This window comes from Paralichthys olivaceus, chromosome 8 (genome assembly GCF_024713975.1).
Source record: "Paralichthys olivaceus isolate ysfri-2021 chromosome 8, ASM2471397v2, whole genome shotgun sequence".
In the NCBI taxonomy this organism is placed as follows: domain Eukaryota; kingdom Metazoa; phylum Chordata; class Actinopteri; order Pleuronectiformes; family Paralichthyidae; genus Paralichthys; species Paralichthys olivaceus.
Window position 1 is genome coordinate 14,890,081 of NC_091100.1, and position 23,629 is coordinate 14,913,709.

The 23,629-nt window shown below is 39.1% G+C and overlaps 2 protein-coding genes across 3 annotated transcripts in view; both read right to left on the minus strand.

The window, feature by feature from the left end:
- The window catches only part of septin9b (septin 9b), a 71,346-nt gene extending 57,544 nt beyond the window's left edge, over positions 1–13,802 (minus strand). Inside the window, exon 1 of one of the 2 annotated variants that reach the window (XM_020084234.2) lies at positions 13,642–13,802. In XM_020084234.2, coding sequence (XP_019939793.1) covers positions 13,642–13,663 — 22 coding nt within the window. In that variant the 5' untranslated portion in view covers positions 13,664–13,802. The remainder of the gene's footprint in view (positions 1–13,641) is intronic. The other variant, XM_069530282.1, reaches the window with a different exon arrangement.
- Positions 13,803–18,653: 4,851 nt separating this feature from the next.
- Positions 18,654–23,407, minus strand: LOC138411113 (uncharacterized). The gene is made up of 4 exons (XM_069529897.1): positions 23,185–23,407; positions 21,696–22,031; positions 20,673–20,806; positions 18,654–19,751 (listed from the first exon to the last, which is right to left on the minus strand). Exons 1-4 carry the CDS (start codon positions 23,234–23,236, stop codon positions 19,626–19,628), a joined length of 648 nt encoding a protein of 215 aa, XP_069385998.1. The 5' UTR covers positions 23,237–23,407; the 3' UTR covers positions 18,654–19,625.
- Between the last annotated feature and the right edge of the window lie 222 nt (positions 23,408–23,629).

A 23,629-nucleotide genomic window follows, 5' to 3' on the forward strand; every position in this document is an offset into this window, starting at 1 on the left:
AAAACAGTAAGCAAGGTAACACGTTCCTGTACTTCTATCTAAAACCATTACTTTAACCAAATCCTAACCCTACAGGTAAGAGTTAACCCTCAAACAGCCCTTCCAAAAAGTGAGGACCAACCTCGTAAAGATATATAAGTACACATACACACACATGCTCCCCAGACACGAGAGCTATATTTTGTCAAACAGAGCCTCAGCCAATTTGACCAAAGGTCCTGATCTGAAAATAAACTCAGTCCGCTTGTTACACGAGTCAAACTCCACCAGGACGTCCTGCACCACACCAACAACACACACTTCTACCATGTCATCATCACTGCTATGCTACTGTAAATGATCAGGGTGTAGAAACTCACATAAAAGCAATGATTCAAACAACTGAGGAGTGGATCTAAGTGAGCAGAATGTCCTGCACAATCATCGTCTGCAGGAAGTTCAGCCATTGGTCACTTCGTGCACGAAGAGGTTCTCAATAAGACTTAACAATCAGTGATGTAACCTCAGTGTCCCTCATATCAGCTCTACGATAAATGATTTGATGTTTTATAACAGTCTGAACTCATCATCATTCTGTAACCTGTAACACACACACACACACACACACACACACACACACACTCAACTTGCAGCTTGACAGGTTCAAGGGCCACTTAGCAAGCCATCGTCTCGGTGAGGAACTCGCAAGTACAACACACACACAGAAGGAGAAGGCCCAGCTCACTTCCTCTTCCTCTTTTCTTTCTTACTGTGAAAATATCTTCTCAAGACACACGTCTTCCAGATTTACCCATAGCAACACCAGCTTTAGCAGGAAGCACAAATGTGGCCCAAAACAAACTGTCACACACCCACATGCATGTTTTTCTTCTCACTCGATAATGCAGGACATCCTTAAATGGAGGCAAGAAACTCACACAGGCAGCTGGAGTCAACAGGAACATCTTTCTTTCTTGGGTGAGGCCGGTGCTTGGATAAAGATAGGACCTGTTGTTTCTCCAAACAAGCAGTGATGACAAATGCCTCTCTCTATCAGTGTGTGTGTTACCTCTTCAGAACCTTTTCCAGCATAAACAAAAGAGGCAAATCTTCATTTCTGAGTTCTGCGCTTTGTTTTTATGGTTAAGGATAGACATGAATTACATTCCACCAATCCGTACTGCCCTTCACTGGTTACCGGTGAGTTTTAGAAAGGATTTAAAGATTTGAGTACTCGTTTTTTAAAACCTTGAACTGTCAGGCTCCTGTCTATAATCTGGGATCTGATACCCCCTTATGTTTTTAAATTCCGAAATCACAACTCCCTGCCTGGAGTTCTCAGACAGTAAAACTCCTCTTTAAAGTCTCTTCTTCAGACTCACTTTTATTGTTTGGTATATTATTAACCATTGGTGTGGTTGAAACTAAAACTTAAAAAGATCAAATACTAATTACAGTATGAATGGGAGACGGGAGTCAATGCAAAGTCCTAAGGATAGCACAACAAACCTGTGAGTGTGTGTATTTTGTCAAAATGAAAGTAAAGTACATAAATGAGATTATGGTAGACGTTTATACAGTATAAGTACATCCACATACAGTTTATTAATAATCTCTAATGTCTGAGTTGGGACAGTCGACCTCAGAGTAGTGTCTCCACCTCACTGTCAGTGCTCTGTGTATTTGATGGAGCGCTGTCTACACTGTATTCATGTTTCTGCAGCTTGTTATATTTGTGCAGAGCTGAACTACAACCATGTGCAGACACCAAAATCACAATTCTGCTCCAGGTGATAAGTAAATCCAGAAATTCAAGGATAAAAGCAGAGAAACCCAAAAGGAGCCGCGTTGGTGTGGGATCCATATGGAAAGCAGGAACGTTGGTCCTGTGACAAAAGTGCGGTTTTAAAAATAGAGGCATGTCTCTTTTGCCTGCAGGCTCTTTCTGTCTCATGGTTATTTTCCAGACTTACTAAAGGAATACGATTAATCACAGGGTCGGGGTCAAAAAAACACATGAAATGCACAACATGCGCGTATGCATATGTTGACTCACCGGCATTGGCATGACACACAATGACATGTTCTGATGTACACACATAGATACATATATACACGAGAAGCTTCCAGTGTCTTCTTGTGTACATGTGGATCACAGCTACTACTGCATGATTTACTTTAGGTCGTTTGTTTCTTTTTTTCCCTGCTGTTTGGTGGAAGCTAAATGGCAATGCCCCCCCCCCCCACACACACACACGTGCAACACAGTACGCTCATCTGGACACATAATAATTCAATAATAAGGACCTATAATATACCTATAAATTACTCGATCAAGATTATGGACATTACATTACTTATTTCACCTGCATTTATTTTAATTTTAAGAATAATATTTCTCTAATTACCTCATATAACCTTCTTTGGAGAGGTAAAAATCATCCAGGTGTCGCTGCTCAATTATTCGGTCCAGTGCTCCAAATATTTAAAGTGACACTGACCTTTCAGCTTTTTTTGTTTATTATGTTTTAAACATTAACATAACTCCATTGACTCAAGGCAACTCATAAACTTATTTATTTTAGTTCATGTTGTGACCTATTTTGGTTTTATATTTCACAAAAGTACTTTTTTATTAAAATATATGATATTCTGTTAAATATAAGATATATTTTTAACTACCTTTTCGGAAAATGTCATTTTTGCATCCAACATCTGTATTGTTTCCTGGTGCAATAAGACACACTGCAGCAGTTAAATTACGTTGTTTGAACTTGTAAAGGACGTAATTCAGGCAGAGACATCACACAGAAAGGAAATCCCTCACTCACACCTCTCAACACTTCCCCCCCTTCATCATCGAAACCTGCTGGTCAAATACAGCCAGACCCACCCACAACACACACACACATACACATGAATGCATACAAACACTCAAACATGCACTTAAAACCAGTAGCTTACAAATACACACAAAATCAACTGGCTATCTGAGCACATTCTTCTTGTATAACAGTACATCCTAAACACAACAAAGATAACACACACACACGCACACACACATAGAACAAACACATAGCCTACATTTGCACCCAACTAGGCAGATGGTCGTGAGGCGCAGACGGACACGCGCGTTTGTTCACTCATGAGACAAATGCAAACACACACAACCCCTAAAAAAAAGCTGTGCATCACACATTGACTAAGAGTGGATGGTGAGCCTTGGGGTGCACATTAATGTGAGCCGTCATCTCAGAGCATGACCTATGGCCATGCGCGTGACTCAAACATGCTAAATTTAGTTACATAACCGTTGAGCAAAAAACTCACCAGCATGCCAGCCAACACTAAAGGGATGCCTGCTGGGCAACGATGCACAGTGGAGGAGAAGGAACAGTGAGGAGAAGATAAAAGATAAAAGGAGAAGAGGAGGAGCAAGCAGGGGAAGTATAGTGAAAGAGGTAAATGGAGGGGAAGGAGAGAGGAGAGGAGGAAGAGAAGAAGGGAGCCGCTTGTGAAGGTGGTTCCAGAGGAGGATAAGAGCTGGCATGTAGGCAAAAAAAACGTGGTGTAAATGACGCCATATCGACTCGAATTTGAATGTCGGGGGTTACAGACACTTTGGTGACACCACACGAGCAGTATGGAGGCATTTTATGTTTTTAGACTGTTTTACTTGAATTGTATTGGATTTGGTTGCAACTCTGTTTTGCCCAGGGTCAAAAATACATGTATAGATGTCACCATACACACACACGCACGCACACACAATAAATTAATGAAACAGAGCTATTGCTTATCTTAGAAGTAACACCCATAAGAAGTCAAAATGACTGCTGGGAAATACGCTGATTATACAGTACTGCATTTACATTATATGTAGTTTTTTTATACTACGATGGCAAAGTTTTCCCCCTCCCGCTACTTAAAAGGAGGAAATCTGTACAATCAATAGCAAGTAAAAAAATAAACAGATTCTTTAGCTTGCTTGATATTTTCTTCCCATTTCACAGATTCACCAGCAGAGGAAACAAGAAGGTGTAAAACATGGACTGGACTAACGTGTCTCCACCTCCTCCCACTAACATTTATCAAAAATGGCCCCAGATACCAACGGCACCATCTTCTGCATTTTATGACTTGTATTGCAGCCATCCATCAGGCGGCGATCGAGATGCTTTGGCTTCATTTTTGGGGAAAGTTATATTGTCCATCTTTACATGCAGTCTATGATGTAAACACACACACTTTTTTAAACATAAAAGCAGAGGTATAATAAATCCCTTCTGCTCAGAGAGGACGTGAAGGAGAGACAACATTGTGACCTGCAGGCTGCTGCGTTGCCCCCATCTCCTGCCTTATCTCCATCATACCCACATATGGAGAGAGAGAGAGAGAGAGAGAGAGAGAGAGAGAGAGAGAGAGAGAGAGAGAGAGAGACACTGTCCTCCTCATTTATGTCGCCTGCTGCTGCTTCAGCCTACACATCCGACCGGGGGCATGTACAGGGACGACACAATTCTTCACATCAGTCATCTTCACAAGCCAAATTTAGAACCGGACCCCAGACTCACATGCAAACCATCAGGAAATAAAAAACATTTTAAAAGCACTGCTCACAGAGCTTGATCCAGAGAAATATCACTTCCTGTCTCTTTTCGTCAGTGCTATTCAACCAAATTAGGGAAATACCACAATATGAGCCACCAAATAACCTAAATCATTGTGGTTCATACAACAGATCACTCGGATGATTCCACAGCTGTGAGGCTAAATTTTAAATCTGGAATTCATTTCTGAAACGTCATGGTCCTCAACATGAAGTACCATCCAGAATAAGCCCAGGAGTTATTCAGACACTATTAGACAATAAGTATGTATCATTAAAGCAATCTGGGAATCAGAGGGTCTGATTGTATCTCAATTTTCCAATCAGACTTCCCAGCCTGGCTTGATGGCATCCACATGGCCCTAAAAATGATTCCCACTGAATGAGAGTGAGTACAGGGTAGAGGGATGGATGGAGGAGCTGGTGTGTTGTAGTCCTCTCATATAAAGTGACTAGATGTGCTTTTCCTTTTTATATCACATCGGATTATTCAAAATGATGTAAAATGTTAATGTAATGTAAATCTAAAGCAGCATCACTGAGTCTGCTTCTCATTTACTGGTGTGGTATTTTCATGCTGGGGTGCATCACTGCTGACCTGCTGGGTTAAGCGGACATAGTGAGCGGGGACTCAATAAAATGTATGAGTGATTGTCTGGGAATTGTAAACATGTTACAGGCAATTTGTAAATCTCTGTCAGGAAAACCCCTTTAAGATTCACTGAGCACTAATTGGAACATTATGGGTTTCCAGGAACTGCTGGAAAATAATACTATGAAAAGTAACGTGGCCATTTAAAATCATATTCCTGTTGACATTATTGGGATCCCACTGCTCTATCATAGCAGAGAGTAATTTCAGCCATTGTACTGATAAATGAGCAAGATTAGAATGAGCAATGATGAGAAAGTGCCACATGAGCAGCAGCAGCAGCAGCAGCTAACCTCTGTGCCCACAGACAATGAGTTCAGGCGCAGCTGTACTTTTCCTTCTAAAAGATCTCAGAGCCAAAAATACAATTTCTGTAATCATTTGCAGGAAAACTGACTTTTTGGGTGAAGTTTAGGGTTAGGATAAGTAAACTTGAACCATTATAAGACACATGTAGACATCATACATTCATTGATTATCTATACAGCTTTGAGGGTCACAGGGCCCCTCCCAACTGACATTGGGCAAGGTCACCAGTGTATCACAGGGTCAACATACAACGACAAACATTCAAACTCATATTTACACCAATTCAAAGTTTCTTACTAACCTAACCCCAATTGCCATGTCCTTGGACTGTAAGAGGAAGCTGGAGTACCTGGAAAAAATCCAAGCAGACACAGGGACATCATGCAAACAGAGAGACCCTGGCTGAACAAAGATTCCAAGATTCCAAGATTCACGAAATTAAGAATTGGAAAAATCCATAATCTAACCTACATGGGGTAAATTACCAAAGTCAGTAGGATTTATCCTCTGGGAACAATGCATGAGCAATTCATTCAATAGTTGTTGTGATATTTCAGCCTGGAAGAAACTGAACTGAGCCATACCGTTAGCATGGCCAAAAGTAAAACAAAATCTGAAATGAGAGAGAACCACAATATTCTCTAGTGTTCCTCACAAAACACTGACCTCTGTCATTAGTACGGTCTATCACAACACAAACTGTCAACCACTGAAGATGTTTCACAGATCATAAAACCGGTGTAGTCAAAACAAAGCCGGGTTAGACTCATGGCCCAAGTCTCTACTGGTGTTGAGTCAGCAACTGGCACAACTTTCCATCAATTCTGAGCTACACTCCACCAATCAGCTACGAGAACCAGGGAAAATCATCACGATAACCAATACATGACCCTGTTTCTCATGAGACACACAATACAGACGTACAATCCACGCACTCACACACTTTCCACTCGGATCACAGAAAACCCCATCTCTTTAAGCTATAACTCACAAAGGCTCCTCTCTTCCCGTTCTCTGACAATTTAAATCCCACTTTCGGGTCATTTGGGCTGTCGGAGGCTGTGAAAGTGCTGGTAGTGCAGTCTACGCGTCTGTCCGTCCCAGCATGGCTGTGGTAAAACTGCTGGCTATTTCCTCCTCACCATAAGGTAATCATTAGACGTGAGAGGGAGCTGGCAGCAGACTACATAAAATAGGATATCCTCAAAGTTCCAGATCCCTTTCAGGAAAGACGGGGGTCTGTTGTACCAATTGATAAATATATGGACACTGTGAGGATATTGTAGATAGAATAAGGCCACTGCAGAAGTTCTGGCATCTTTCATCCAACCAGCAGGATTTTTGTAAGACTTCATTTTGGGGTTTTGAGTGGCACTGGAGCAAGAATAAAAACAGCCTGAAATGCTGGCTTCACAAATCCATATGAAATTTGTTAAGCTGGAACAACAACATTCTGTCAGCAGCACTTAGTGCCTGCTACAATGTGTACTATACCTCTTTCTGCTTTTTACTGTTACAACCCTCAGTGTTTAACTGTGCGTTAGCTAATTGAGTAACGTTACGCTTACACAGAGCGTGGATGAGAGGAGCAAAGCCCTGTGATTTGGCTGATTATCATAACGTAGAGAGCCCGGCCACATCGGGCCTCGGGCCTGCAGCTTTCACCTCCATCCCAGCAAATTAGCCTGAACTGATGGAGGGATGCTGCTGGAAAGAGAAGGCGGGGGGAGAGAGAGAGGAGAGAGTTCCTGTGGTTCTCTGTGGCTTCAGAACTCTGTAATCAGCATGCCAAGCTCCTGATGTCTAAATCCACAACCCCAACCCAGACAGTCTACATTTACTCTACACACATACACATGTGCACAGAGACATGTGCACGCAGACACACAGCGCTCTGTTCATGTGGAGTTTGGCAAAGAAGCACAAACCAGAAAAAACACAAAATGACCGAGTGTGAAAAACTCATTTACATAATATGCAGTACATTACGCATTGGACATGTATAATTCATTAGTTTCAGATTTCCTGATTTGATTACTGAGAACAAAATTATTCTTGGTGGAGACCAACATGCGGGATTTTTGAGGGTGCACCAGTATCATTCTTATGGATGCCTAAAACCAGTACCTGATTTTTTGATAGGGATGCATTAATTGTAGTTAATGTAAAAACAGTGACCCAGATACACATCAGAAAAAAGAGATGTAATCTGTATATTGTTATACATATCTTTGACATGTTTCTATTTAGAATCTGTTGTATAAATTATAGTAATGGTGGTATATATATATATATATATATATATATATACATACACATACATATATATATATATATATATATATATGTCAACTATCATACTCTCTGATACATATTTGTTATCAATGAATGATTTAGCAAGTTTATTGTTGGGACTCTTCTAGTTGGTAATGTGTGTTGTTCTGCAGCCGAGCGGGAATATGATTACCAGTGTTTCTCTGTGTATCATGAGTTGAATCTGAACATGGTGTGTTGGCCATAACTTGTCAATCATTGGAAAAGCTCTTCTCTGGTTGCTTGAAGAAAATGTCTGCAAATGCAAAAACTGTGAATACAGGGTGAAATGCAAAGAGCCCGAGTAAAACTTTAAATTGTTGGGAAATTAGTCTCTTATGACCAACAAATTTTGAGAAGCAAAATATGTTGCTTTTTTTATTTCTATATATGCATGCAAACAGGCACACCTCTATCACACGGGACAAAACACGTTATTCCTTGTAGTGTATCAAATTATCCGTAATACAAAATTCCAAGTGACAAGACCGTCTCATCGAGATCAGCTGACATTTGACTGATGGCATCTGCTTTCAACATCAGGTGTTTCTCTAATGAGCATGCGGAGGAATCATTCACGACTGGCTGGTTGCTCATCACGGTAACCAGCAGTGACATGGCCTGTTTTCATCCTTATGTTATTCACAGGGCAGCTTTGTTAAAGCTGAGACGTCATCATCAGCCATCTCTATATATAGCCAAACTCTGACACAGTGGCGGATGATGTCATACACTCGCATCATTCCGCGCTACTTTGTGTGCGTGCACATGCCCACACAACTCATGCCCACATGCATTGTTGAAGCACGGGTCAGCAGTTCAGAGCCCAAAGCTGAGTTCAATCCGATATAGGAATTTTCAGCTGTGAAGAGAGATAAAGTGAGAGATAAAACCACATGAGAGACGGAGCAAAAACCATGTGTCACTTCCTGGAGTGGGAGGAAGAGGATTAGGCTTATAGCCGAGGGAAAGTTTATCTAAGGGAAAAAAGTTCAGACCTTTCAATGAGAGAAACTTTAGTTGAATAACAGTATCTAAGGCAAACCTTATGAGCTAAGACAGTGAGCTTTTGTACTTGTCACTTAAGAAAGAAGATCGCTAAAGGTGGTCTAATCCTCGGAGCAGAGGTTTTACTGTGATACAGATTATATAAAGAGGAGAGCTTGGGAGTTTGACACTTACGTAGTGGATGAACTCGAGGCTCACCAATGAATAGCGAAGTCTCCTAAGACAGCTCGACTCTCACAGGGAACAGTAGTGAATGTGGTGACACCCCGGGCCAATGTATGACTCAGACTGAAGGGAAACTAGCTGCGCTGTCACTGAAGAGCCATTGTTGAAGGGAAATAAAGAAGTGTATTGACTTCGCTCATCTGCAGGTTCTCTGTGGGACCTACTGGTTTGGTTTAGTGGGAGGATGGATGACATGACGCAGGCTGCAGTTGAAAGTGTTGTTTTTAAGACAAGTCTAGTTTGAGTACAGCCCTGAGAATTATCTGGGCATTATAGACAATTTAGACAACTCAAAATAACCAAACCCCAATCTGAAAATCTGCATGTGTTTGGACTGTGGGAGGAAGCTGAAGTACCTAGAGAAAACCTACGCAGACATGGGGAGATGTTGAGTTAAATCAAAACTAATAAATAATAATCATTTTACAGCCTTTCTCTCTCTTATTTCAATATATACCTAATCCCTATGGACTGTTGGTTAAAAGTATTTTGGGCTCTGGTAACGTAAGGTGAACATTTTCCCCAATTTTCTTTAGATTGTATTACCAAATAAATACATTTTCGGAATAATAAACTAATTCATTGCTAATCAACCACAGCCCTACATATGTCACAGTCCATTATGCAATCTCTTTTACCTCTGTTTTTGGTCTCAACCAACTCCTCAGAGAAACATCTGCTCAAATGACAATCAATCCCATTACTTTGACATTGTAGCTAATTGGCCTATAATCATTACTTTGGATAACATTGCCACTATGTGATCATATCATCATAACAGAAATGTTACTGAAATTTATAGTTAAAGATGACACTGAAGCATCTAAGTCCTATTAGAAATGCTCATATTTGTGTTTGGATGCGGAAAGGAACAGTTTTATTCAAGTGGCCTATTCTCGTTCGGATGGAATAACCAGTTTAATGCACTAAGTCAGTGTTGTGTGCCTGTGCACGCCACCCCTGACATCTAATCCGGTTTATTAAACCCTGGCCATCAGCCCGTTTGTCTGCTGAAGAGTTGTGAGATGTTACGTCATTGAATTAATCAGTCATTTCAAAAGCACACATCCAGCACAGTCAGTGTTCTAGGTCAACGTCTCTAACATGACAATATAGAGTGAAGAGGTTTGTTGAAGAATAAAACAACACTGTCATAGGAAAATATATGAAGTCAAAGTCATGTTCACTGGCACCAGCGTTACAACTACGGGTCAACATCAAAAATGCCTCCCTGAGTTTTTATCAAATGTTCTACCGACGATGAAAGGTCCAACAAATTCACGTAAGCAGCCTCCAGCAAATGTTCCCCACAAAGGAGTGTATTCAAGCTGAGGACGAGCCTGTTTTCAAAAGTGACCCAACCATGAGAATATATAGCACAGCTGACTGGGACCTCTCATGCGCAGGATGATAGAAAGACGAAGAAAAAAAAGGAGGGGGGGCACAGTGCATTTACTCCGCTGGGTCTCCCGTTACTTGAAACTACAGAACAATATGGGTACATCCAGCTCATTAGGTCCAACGAGCTCCGGGTCTCTAGGGACTTTACTAAAACCATATTTTTTGTTAGTGATCTAAAAGGGGACAACACAATGTTCCCACTTTGACAGTAAATTAAACACGAGTGACTTGAGAGAGCAGAGATCTAAAAAATTCTTCCAAAAGAGGATGTAGAAACCAAGGGGTATTTCCAAATAAAAGAAACAAGCTGGTTTTCCAGGGTAGATTTTGGTCACAGCATTTGTGATGTACGTATTTATAGACATTTTTTAGATTTTTCAGTATATATATAAAATCCCAATATACTGTTGAAAAAAAAATCCGGTCTCTGGTAAATTATGGTGGATTTTTTCAATTTTTTCTTTAAATTGCACTACTACATAAATATATTTTAAGAATAATTGATACACTGCTAATGAACATAATTGGCCAAAGTTTTCAGATGTGGTTATTTAGAGTCTTTTATATTGATTTATTTCATATGGACTGTTGGGATATAAAATGGTTGTCCTCTTGTTAGTCATCCACGAAGTGAAGACACAATGTTCCCACTTTGAGAGTAAAGTCAAGCACAGGGGTTTTTCCAATAAAAAAAGCAGGTTTTCATGGTTAGATTTAGTCTATTTTGTACTTTTTGGGCATTTCTCTCTCCTTGGTTTGTGCTTTCTATTTTTACAGGCGAAAGCTGCTCTCAATACACATCACCACAATCTTGCATGTCTGCGAACTCTGGCATTATCGCACCCTGAGTCAGCCCACACAAAAACTTTTGAAGTAGAGAATTATAGAAGAAAAGATGACGGGACAACCATCTTCATTAGGGAAAAATGTTCCTGCTAATTGGGTTCTCTCTCAGTTCAGCCATGAAATGCTCCAGCCTGAAAGATAATTTGACACCTTGAGGTCAAGATGCTGAGTTAAAAAAAAACTGCTGGAGCCTTGGTTAGCTTTGAACTGCAGGAGGATGGAGTGCGGCCGCCTGGTGTCACAGTTATACTCCTCATGTACAGAGAGCTGACTAACACACAGCCTAATGATCAAAGTGCCTAAAGATCTTAAAGTTAAAGTACTCTGCACAATTTAGTCAGCAGTGATGGATGACTCTGTCCTCTAACCTTCCTGGACAGTAAATTAACATCTGGACTTGGTTTCATGGGAAAAAGCAGTGACACACAAGGTTGAAAACTTGATATTGCACAACTAAAGTGACCGACCCACCAGCAGGCTCCACAGCGGTCCGACCACCTACCGAGCCATCAATCCACCACTGCCTAAAGACAACATAGACAGTGTTAAGTGCGTTTGCAGAGTAGTGATGCGTCAGTGCAGGTGCGGCTTTGAGGATATCCAGAGAAAGCAACTGACAGTTAGTGATAAGACTCCTCTAACAGGCTAGTGCCTCACCTCTGAGAGTGACCTTTCCCCCCCATCTCTATTCCATAAAAGGTCGAGCAATGATTCCTTAAAGCTTGAGCTAAAATGCATGTGGTTAATAATCTGGATTTTCTGATGATAAATGGTAAGATTGCAGAAAATCAAATATGGATGTAATGTGATGCCACAGACAGACCAATAATTTGAGGATATAAACAGACTCAGAATGTGAATATGCAAAACATAGAGAGATGGACATTTTTCGGCTTCCGTTTGACCAATCATGTTTGATCAGGCTTTGGCTGAGATGCTGAACATCTGATTGAAATGCATCATCTTACAGCTTTTTTATTTATCTGCATTAATATGCTGTTGATAGAGATTAGCCAAAATGTTCTCTGGACTTAAAACAGTGACAGAAAGTATCACTGTTTGTGTGGAGAAATGTTGGATAGTAAACAGTGTAAGACAGAACCCCCCAAAATATTGTCCATTGCTCCCAGAGGCTAATTCTTCATCAGACAGGAGCCGATGCACTCAGAGATGCTGAAATGAGGATATGATAACTGTTTAACAACGTGAGTTGAAAAAAAGCCAACTATATAAAAGCATTGCCAAACACCTTCAATATAAAAATCTCTATTTATATATTTTGAGGAGAAAATGTTCTAATATCACTTGGTCACCATTTAAAGACCCCACAACCTCTTTCTGAAATTTTGAATTGGACTTCTCTCAAATAACTTTAATGCAGATATAGATATTAGCTTTGTCTTTTATGGCATGAGTGAACATGAGTGTTTCTTCAAGCTGAGTGTTAAATATGTGTCCTGTTTTCAACAAAAGCCTCAGCAGCTTGTGCCACATTTCTGTGTCTGTTTAATCTAGAGTGCTTTATTTTTCTCCCCAGAGCCCGTCCTGTATTCCTAAATGTTGAGGAGGGGGAGAGAACACACAGATGGGTCCCCGAGCAAAGCCAGAGATGTGTTATTGTGTTGTATAACACTCAAAATTGTGCACTGTGTATATTGTGTCGTTCAGGGTGGAAGCAAACGTGTACACAAAACACGTACATTGACATCATGAGTGAGCAAACTTCTAAAATGTTTGATTGAGCCGACACACACACACACACCAACACATGTGCAGCACTGCAGCCTGGAGGGGCCAGTGCATCCATACAGAAGGTCAGGCAGAGAAGGACAGATGATGATGGTGGTGATGATGCACATCAGGCTTTAATAGCCAGGGGACCCCTAGGTGCTCCCTGGGGTTCTGCACACTCAGCGACAAAAACAAGTAGAAATAAAGCGGAGGGGTAAAGATTAAGTGAAACAGTTTGACAAGTTGGAAAGGGAGAGAAGAAGACACCTCCAGATAAACAGAAATAAAGTTTATAGCAGATATGTTTTTCCAAGTGAAAGTCTTCTAAGCAGTAAAGGTTGTAACACAGAAAGTCATCTAAATTATACATTGATTGCATGAATAATGTATTCTTTTTATTTGTTATACTCCCTGTGTGGCATTACTTTGACATGCAAACACGTATATTTCATAGAATATAATTAAGCCTGTGCCAAAAGTAGGTCACATTCTATTTGAATTACATGTAATTTTGATCATGTAACAAAGATTCGCTCTATTGTGTATTATAGAATGTTTTTATCAGTACCTGAATTTGGAGTCTTCTTCATGCTCTGGGTTTCTTCCTCACGCAGTCGTCGGTAAAATCAGCGCTTCTGTCTTCAGTAGAAAACCCGGGACCGTCCGTCTGACCCGCGGTCGCGTCGTCCAAAAACACTGGAGTGGACTGGTCTCAGTTTCTCTCCGTGCGCTTTGCTCTTGCGCGGCTCGCTCTCGGTGCGTGATGACACAGTGGCACTGCGGGCGGCGCAGATGCAGATGTGCCGGGTGAGTCCGCTGAGCTCGATGATGTGCACTTCACTGGGATGCTGAGAGTCCCGAAAGCGCACGACCATGATAAAGAGAAGCACATGGGAGCAGAGGGGGCGGGTGGGTGGAGAGGTCCGCCTTTACGCGCCTTTCTGCACGGATCCCCATTGGAGACTGTGCCTTATGTTGCAGGATTGGGCTGTTCAGTGCTACCAAAAATAAATACAGTTCAATCCAAGCCATTAATTGCTAATATGTGAGGGCAATGTCGAAAATTGGTGCCAAATATTTGAGAGACTACATTTTATCAGAGTTATTCACCGATCAACATAAAACCACCGGTCTGACACTGCGTTGGGTCCTGACGTCACCAGGAGCCCAGTGCTGTCGGGCACCAAGATGGTGGCATCAGTGCCACGACTCAAGAGTTTGCTCGCGCTCACATGAGCTCCCTCTGACATTCTCCGGAGTTACTATACTACGGTGAAGTGACTGGAAGAAACTGAAACTGAAAATCCGGAGCTTCTCGTTCTGACATGTGCTTCTCATATACAGCCAAAATAGAGAATGTCGGGAGAATATCCGGAGTTTAATAAATCTGTACCTCTCTGTCCTCCCTCTTGCCTCCATCGTCGTCGTGTACGTGTGGGTGTGGCTTCAATCACCTGACTCCAGCTAAGCTTCCTCACCTGTATAAACTTTAGGTTTATCTGGATTGTATGTAGCTGAACTGCTGACCTAATAAACTTACATATACACCAACTAATAATGGTTGTACTAGATTTCAGTGTTTCTCAGCCTTGAAGTGGTCAACAAATATCTGCTCCTTACTTTTACCCATTCGTAAAATGTAAACATTTGTGTTTCGAAATACATTATACACTGTTCATACTACATACTGGTGTGGCTACACAATAGTTGCTCATATATGTGATATAATATCCTGGCTTTAAAAATAGAATGACACAAAAAACAACACTGATTGTTGAACTCCATTTCAAACACTGCATGACCACTTGAGAAGACTCAAAGTGATTCCACAACAATATTTTAATATATTTTCAGAAGGAGCAAAAATAGATGTAAATCACATTAAAATTGTCTTTAGTTAGTTTTACAGTTGAATTTTTAAAGAGTAATTGTTTGTGGGTTTCTGTGTTTGCACCATGATAGAAACACAGATGGGGGTGTGTGTGTATGTATGTGTGTGTTTTCATCCTTGAGGATTGCAGCTATTTCAGGGCAATGACAGTGTGTTTGTGATAATCATGTAACTCAATCTACCTTTATGAAATGGAAAGCTGACAGTGATGACAAGCAGGTAATGTTGAGCAAAAAGCACAAGTGAAGAGTTAAAGGTTCCATGTGTAATATTTAGGTGGAAGGGATCTATTGGGAGAAATTGAATATAAATAACCCTAGTTATGTTTTCACCAGAGTGTCTCATCTAAATTGTATGAATTGTTGTTTTCTTTACCATAGAATGGACCTTTTATATTTAAATACTTTATATTTACATCAGGAGCAGGTCCTCTCTGTGGAGGTCATCAGGTTTTTTACATTAGTCCAGACTGGACAGACTAAACATCTTTTGAGTTTTTATGACAACTGAAGTTCACCACAGGTTCTCTCTCATGTTTGGTGAGGTGAGGGTGAGGTGAGGGGTGTTCAGCTGCAACACGTAGCTTCACCACTAGATGTCACTAAATTCTACACACTGAACCTTTGGAGCAACTATCAACATACACACTCTTATATGATCGTCCTCACCGGGGGCTACATGTACCTATTCCACTATGTTCTGACAAAATAGAGGCTGTGGTTGTGTGGTTTCCATGTGTTTGCACAGACATGCAGCAGCATGCCATAGTGTGAGACACATGTGATGCTGCTGGACAGGAACTTATGCAGCTGCAATAAGGAAATTTCCCCTCTGTGATATGAATAAAAAGTCTGAATCTGAAACTGAATCATCCACTAACCAGAGTGTTGTCAGTTTGATCCCATTCTGGGATAGAGAAAGTGTTGCACACTATAAATTTATGTGTGAATGGGTGAATGGCAAAACTGTACGGTAAAGCACGATGTAGAAAAGTGCTATATAAATACAGTCCATGTACCATGAAAATGTGTTTTAAGTTTATTTAGCCTGTTATAGTGTGTCTTTGCTCTGTCCCTGTCAAATACACAAATGAATGAAATAAAAAGCCCTAAACCTTTCTGAACTGTACAAACCATCATTACTCTATGACTGTCAGACATTGTTTTCTTGCCACCTGTGGTTTGTTTTGTCATACACTTCCTGCCCACAAGTGGTGACATGTTGACTTCAAGTGAATTTATCAGTTAGCTGAACTGCTGACCTGATAAAGTTACCTTCATCCATTGCTCCAGTTCATGACCTTGGGCTTACCATGATCATTTTAATCTTCAACTCACTGAAATGACATTGCTAAACCATGTGTGTACAAGTTGAACCCATTTAGACGTGGTCCTGTGAAGTGAAGCTTTCTGCTACAAGTTTTCAGTATTACAACAAACCGATATTTTAAAGTACACAGAATGCTGCAGTGTAATTCCTGTCCAATGCCACTCTCTTCTGGTTAAGATTGGAAACAGGTTAAATGTTGCACTACAGCAATATTACAAAAACAGGTTCACATGTAATGCAACAGAAAAAGCACAGGAGGAACAGATAGCACTAATAATAGTTGTACTAGATTTCAGTGTTTCTCAGCCTAGAAGTGGTCAACAAATATCTGCTCCTTACTTTTACACATACATGTACAAATTTGTGTTTCCAAAATACATTATAAGAGTAATTGTTTGTGGGTTTCTGTGTTTGCACCATGATAGAAACACAGATGGGGGCGTGTGTGTATGTTTGTGTTTTCATCCTTGAGGATTGCAGCTATTTCAGGGCAATGACAGTGTGTTTGTGATAATCATGTAACTCAATCTACCTTTATGAAATGGAAAGCTGACAGTGATGACAAGCAGGTAATGTTGAGCAAAAAGCACAAGTGAAGAGTTAAAGGTTCCATGTGTAATATTTAGGTGGAAGGGATCTATTGGGAGAAATTGAATATAAATAACCCTAGTTATGTTTTCACCAGTGTGTCTCATCTAAATTGTATGAATTGTTGTTTTCTTTACCCAAGAATGGACCTTTTATATTTAAATACTTTATATTTACATCAGGAGCAGGTCCTCTCTGTGGAGGTCATCAGGTTTTTTACATTAGTCCAGACTGGACAGACTAAACATCTTTTGAGTTTTTATGACAACTGAAGTTCACCACAGGTTCTCTCTCATGTTTGAAAGGTGAGGGTGAGGTGAGGGGTGTTCAGCTGCAACACGTAGCTTCACCACTAGATGTCACTAAATTCTACACACTGAACCTTTGGAGCAACTATCAACATACACACTCTTATATGATCGTCCTCACCGGGGGCTACATGTACCTATTCCACTATGTTCTGACAAAATAGAGGCTGTGGTTGTGTGGTTTCCATGTGTTTGCACAGACATGCAGCAGCATGCCATAGTGTGAGACACATGTGATGCTGCTGGACAGGAAAAGATAAACCACTGTCAGGAAGTAAGCTCAGACATGTTCAACTGTGGCTGTATGCAAACCCCTAAACAGCCACTCTCACAAAATCTAACCATTATTAAGTATAATTTTAATTTTAACAAAGAATGAACAGTTTATTCCTTTAATCAATTCAACTGTGAATATGTTTTAGCTCAACAAACATTTAGATTTTTATCAAATTGATTTTCAAACGCGTCAACAATCTTGCCACAGCTGACTGTATGTCACAAAGAAAAGATCAGTGAAGCCTTCGTCGGTGAACAGTATAATTGCAAAACTACTTTTCAGTCTGTCATGTTTTTCGGTATTTTTTGTATCTACAGGAATAAAAAAACTGATCTGAAAACATTTAATCAAAAGGTTAAAAAATTACTGAAAAACAACTAAACCTGTACTCACTGATCAAGCAGCTCCACGCAGGCTTTTTAATTTTCTATGATTTCTATGATTAAACTTTTCTCATTTTAAAATGTATTTTTATTTAAGTTGAATTAACTTACACCTTTAATTTTAACAATGACACTTTAGGATGAAAAAAGCTGAACCAGGGACCATGATTGTAAGTTAGCCCCAGATAGAAATCCTACAGGCAGGTGCAGCTCTTAATGTACAATACTGTATATCACAGTTTCAAATGTAATCTCTTAGTGCAATCATTTTTTTTCTCTACCATATATATCAGAAGTGCAATTGCTCTATTTATATGTATATAACTTAGATTCTGTCTGATGTTTATAATTTTATATTTTTATTTTTATTTATTTTCATTTAATTTGTGTACTTATGCAGCTGCAATAAGGAAATTTCCCCTCTGTGGGATGAATAAAAAGTCTGAATCTGAAACTGAATCATCCACTAACCAGAGCGTTGTCAGTTGCACTGTATACATGTATGTGTGAATGGGTGAATGGCAAAACTGTACAGTAAAGCACTATGTAGAAAAGTGCTATATAAATACAGTCCATGTACCATGAAAATGTGTTTTAAGTTTCTTTAGCCTGTTATAGTGTGTCTTTGCTCTGTCCCTGTCAAATACACAAATAAATGAAATAAAAAGCCCTAAACCTTTCTAAACTGTACAAACCATCATTACTCTATGACTGTCAGACATTGTTTTTCTTCCACCTGTGGTTTGTTTTGTCATACACTTCCTGCCCACATATTTCCAACAAGTAGTGACATGATGGCTTCAGTGCATTCATCAGTTCATCGTTTTTTATTCTCTTCTGCATTTGTTTGCACACCACAAATTCAATTTCTTTGCTTTCACATCAAGACAAAATCTGACACATGGTTAAAAAACTGAAGAAAGACACAAATCAGACTCAGCACAGACAGCAGCCATAAAAAACACACAACAAACTAAATGGTTAAAGTCACAATACCAAAAAAGATATGTTATACAACTAAAAAAATATTTTAAATACAATCATTTTCATGAACACCTTTATTATTAGGGGTTCTGTTTGCATATTTAACATTATTCATGTTTGCTACAAAATGTGAATTGTCTCAATCATTATTAAATGCATTATATTAGATTTGTATTCATTTGTGATATGAGCACACTGAGTTCACTTTGACCACCTGCCCCCGACCTCCTCTGTCATACAGTACACGTACTCACCTCTCCACCACACCACCTCCCTGCCTGTTTGTTTGTGACTCACTTGTAATTGTTTCATTTAATTTTTACTTCTATTGTGTTCCCTGCAGAACTCATGTGTCCCTTTAATTAATCATGGACATCCTTTGTGAGTTTTTAAAAATAAAATGAGTTATTTGAAATACTTTGGAATATTTTTTAATCAGACTGAATTCATTTGTGATTTTTATAAAGCTAAAACTCCTGCAATTTCAAATCAAATGCTTTATTAGCTTTTCTATCACTCATGTAAAAGCAGCCAAATACAGCAAAAATATAAGAAATATTAAAAGTGCTAATTTCAATAATGATTTCAATTAGGTGGCGTTTTAATAAGAATTAAACATATATAGCAGGTTTAATATGCTGATAAACTTTATATGCAAAATTTTATTTTTCCTAAGTTTATTTAATTGACTCGAAAATTTGAATCGAACAAAACCTATTTAACAAGTAAAAACCAGGCATCAAGATGAAAATGGTCATTCATCAAATAGCACTCTCCCTGCATTTTCATTTTTTAAGCGAAATCAAACTGATTTGGCGATGACAACCTGGGAGGGATGTATCTGTTCTTGGCCATGACTTCATACACAAGTTCGTTGGCGGCACTTCTTGCTCTTTTGCTTCTAGTCCATTGTTTCAACTGCAGGGAGTAAAATGTTAAAATTACAATCTGCATGTTAGAAAACCTGTTAAACATCATATTTGAACATCAACTGACAACATTTAAAGGTCCAATTTTGTAGAGTGAGATTCACTTGTCTTCTGACTATGAAGCAGATCAAGGAGCTACATAAGTAAAGATAAAGCATGCATCACAAAATGCTCAGTTTCAGAGAAACGAACACAACCTGAGTCAAACACTGAACCGAGCCGTCAGGACTTCTGTGACTTTGTGATGTCACTGGCCTCAACTCCAGCACACACTTACCAACAAAACAGGATTTAGCTTCTCAGAGTATTTACCCCGAATTTGATTTGTATTCTACTAAAGAGTCCTATCAGTGTTTTATTCAGCCTCTCCAAATATTTAGCTTTTTCAACATTTTTCTTCGACCGATTGGTGGATCAACTTCATCTCACAGTTTTTTTATTTCATCTAGTGTGTTATTTGATTTATTGATTTGTTATTATTATGACTGTATATTTTGGGGATGCAAACTTCCATCCACTGCCTGGAGTCAATTGCTGATTATAATATCTTTTCAGCCGCCGCAGCATATTTCACCAGATCAGTGAGAATTTTTTTTAAGATAAATTATATTTAACTTCAGACATTGTTAGGAAAAAATTTAAACAGTACAACAATAAGTTTGAACACATGCAGACAGAGCATCAAGTAGTTTTAGACGTATTCAGCAACAACAGAGTAAACCTGATATCTTCAGCAGCAGTCCTGTGGGACAAGTGTGATAAACTGATAAATTGTGTTAACGCACAATAAATCAATCTTTGCAGATATGCAGCAAACAGTTTGCAGTGCTTTGGTTGAGGTGAAAAGATTGAAACCAGAATAATCAAGTTTGATCAAGCACAGAGTTTTTTCCTCGTGGTCTGAACTCACCTTCAGAATCAACAGGACGAACATGATGGTAACAAATATGCTGATGACACAGGCGACAGCGATGACTAACACCAGAAGTAGAATATTCTCATCGTCGTGGGGGTGAGGCTCCTCTGTTGGACTGAAACAGGGTTCTTCTCCATGAAAAAAGGCAAGAAATGGATTACAGCAAAGGAAATGTACTGTCCCCATGGAAATGTTGCAATCCCAACACAGAGAGAGCGTATGTGGCACAGCTAATTTTGGAATATTAAACTGAATTGTACATAAATCTGAAGGATAGGCCATGTGGAATTAAAATAAGGTGCACATTAAATATATACATAAAGACATAGGAAATGTTTTGAATATATTTAATATACTCATCCTATATTCACTTTCACCAAAGAGGTTTACATCAGCATTGTTTGTTTGTCTGTTAATTTGTAGGATTAAATGAGAAGTACTGGACAGATTATTACAGAATTTAGTGGACGGATGCAGTATAGGTGAAGGAAGAACCCACTAAAGATCTGAAATGTACTTGGGTGCAAGTCCAGAATAAACTAATTAAACCAATTCTAAAATTGATATGAGGCCAATGGAGAGTCACATGCTCTCTTTGAGCAGATTTGATGAGGAGTCTGGCGTTTTAAGAACGTGAGATTGGACGTCATTTGACACTTTCTCACCAATCTCCCCAGGAATGGATGCACGAATCTAGATTAGATTTAAGATTTAAGGATGTGAAAACCAAGATTGTGTGAAATTTGGTGCAGTTTGATTGAATTTAAGGAGCTATGAGGTCTTGTGAGTGCCATTCGAGTTCCTATAAATCTTGTTCTGCCAGTCACTCATAACTATAGTCATAAAAATGATATATTGAAGGAAAATCTAGATTATTACCCGATGAATAATACCATAAATTCAAAGAAGAATTAAATGGATATCTCACATGAAGTCCTGTGTTGACTTTCCTGCACCTTGGCCTTACTGCGACACAATACCTGAGCTGATAAAGTTAAAACCATGGTTAAAACGCACCTGATATTCTAAGTATGTAGACGTTGCATACAACGTCAGTCGTGGAAATACTTTTGTAGACACAGCTGTAGATGCCAGAATCCTTGGCGACCAGATTGCTGATGGTGATGGTGTGGTTCCTCAGAGATCCTATTTTCTCAACCCTCTCTTTGTAGCCGATTCGTGGGGTGATTTTTTCATATCCAGAGCCATTGAAATAGTGCAACACCTCCTCCTGCGGATTTAAACCATGATACAGATACATCCCCCTGAAGCCGTTGATGCTGCTGGGACATTCTGCAAAGCAGCACTCTAAGGTGACGTTCTCACCGGGCTCTCGCCACACTACAACATCCCCTGTGATTAACAACAAAAGACAGTGTGATCAGAGGGTTTAAGGACAAACCACAAGACATAGACATCTGTTTTATTTTAACACTGACTGGATAATCACAAGACTGTTAAACAGCTTTTACCTACAGGCCGTCAAAACCATCACCCCAACCCCACCCATACCTTCTAAGGACTGTTATACAACACACATACACACACACACACACTCCCCTTCACATTCTATCCAAGAACTGTTTTAAACAAGACACACACACAAGAAAACATTCACAGTTTTTTTCTGTAGCTGTAATTTTGCACGGAATCATTATGCACTAATACTCAGGTGGACTTTCAGGTTGACTGTCCTACTGTACAAATTGCACTGTTATTACGCTGTTACACTTATGTTTATTCTCTTTAGCTGTTTTTTTCATAAAATATCTACTTTTAGATTTTTACTTCTTGATTCTTGTTCGGATTTCTAAAAATCAGATCTGCTAAATAATTGTCACTGTTTCAACTGTTGGTGACAATCTTGAACATTGACAATAAAGGATTCTGATTCTGATTCTGATAACTTTCTGAATGTGATGTAATTGGAGTGTAATTGTGACTTTTATTGATGAAAAGTACACAATATATACATACAATATTCAATATATATGTAATATATATTTATTGTTTATAAGACTTCAACTTCTCTGCTGATATGACCTATCTTATCTATCTATCTATCCATCCTACACCACTAAAGCTATGAGATATTTATTTTTTATTAGACTTAGTTTTCATATCATATCATCTATTGTGTCTAATAATAATAATAATAATAATAATAATAATAATAATAATAATAATAATAATAATAATAATAATAATAATACATTTTACCATTTGTATAGCACTTACCTAAACTAGGTTACAAAGATAAATGAATGAAAAAAAGGCATTCAATTCAGTTCAGTTTTAAGGGCCAAATCGTAACATAAAAAGGTCAAGCCCTTATCAACCCTACTACTATGCGATGTTCTAATTCCGATGGTATGTAACTATGCAAAGTGTTGTATAAAAAGTTTATTATTATCATCATCATGATAATACGATGAATGTTGTCGCAGATAGTCTTGAGCTGCAGAAAAACCTTCCCTCTCACGTTAAGAGAAGTGAATGGACTCACCTGTGTTTGCAGAAATACAGAGGAACACTGTAAACCAGCTGAGCAGCATCATGCTGCAGCAATGAAGGCAGATGCTGTTTCTTACACGTACATACACGGTGACAACAGTTGCTTCCTGTGCTGCGAGATGTGGTGTGATAGCGTGCAACCTGTGAATGTAAAATCATTTGATTTCATTCTTCTTCCCGTCATGGCCCCGAAACAGAGATGTGACCTTTAACTTGTAGGACAGACAAGAAGGTTATGATGTTGAAAACTAAATGATGAATACATGTGTGGTTGTGGGAAAATGTAAATGCTAAAGAACTCATTGGGTTCAAAATGTTACACTTTATATATTATGTTAACATTTGATTGCTGGTGTTTAAGTTAGATACTGATATTTTGTGTTTTTTACTCACCTCTTTGCTGCTCTAACATAAATTAGAAAAAAAATAATTGTCTT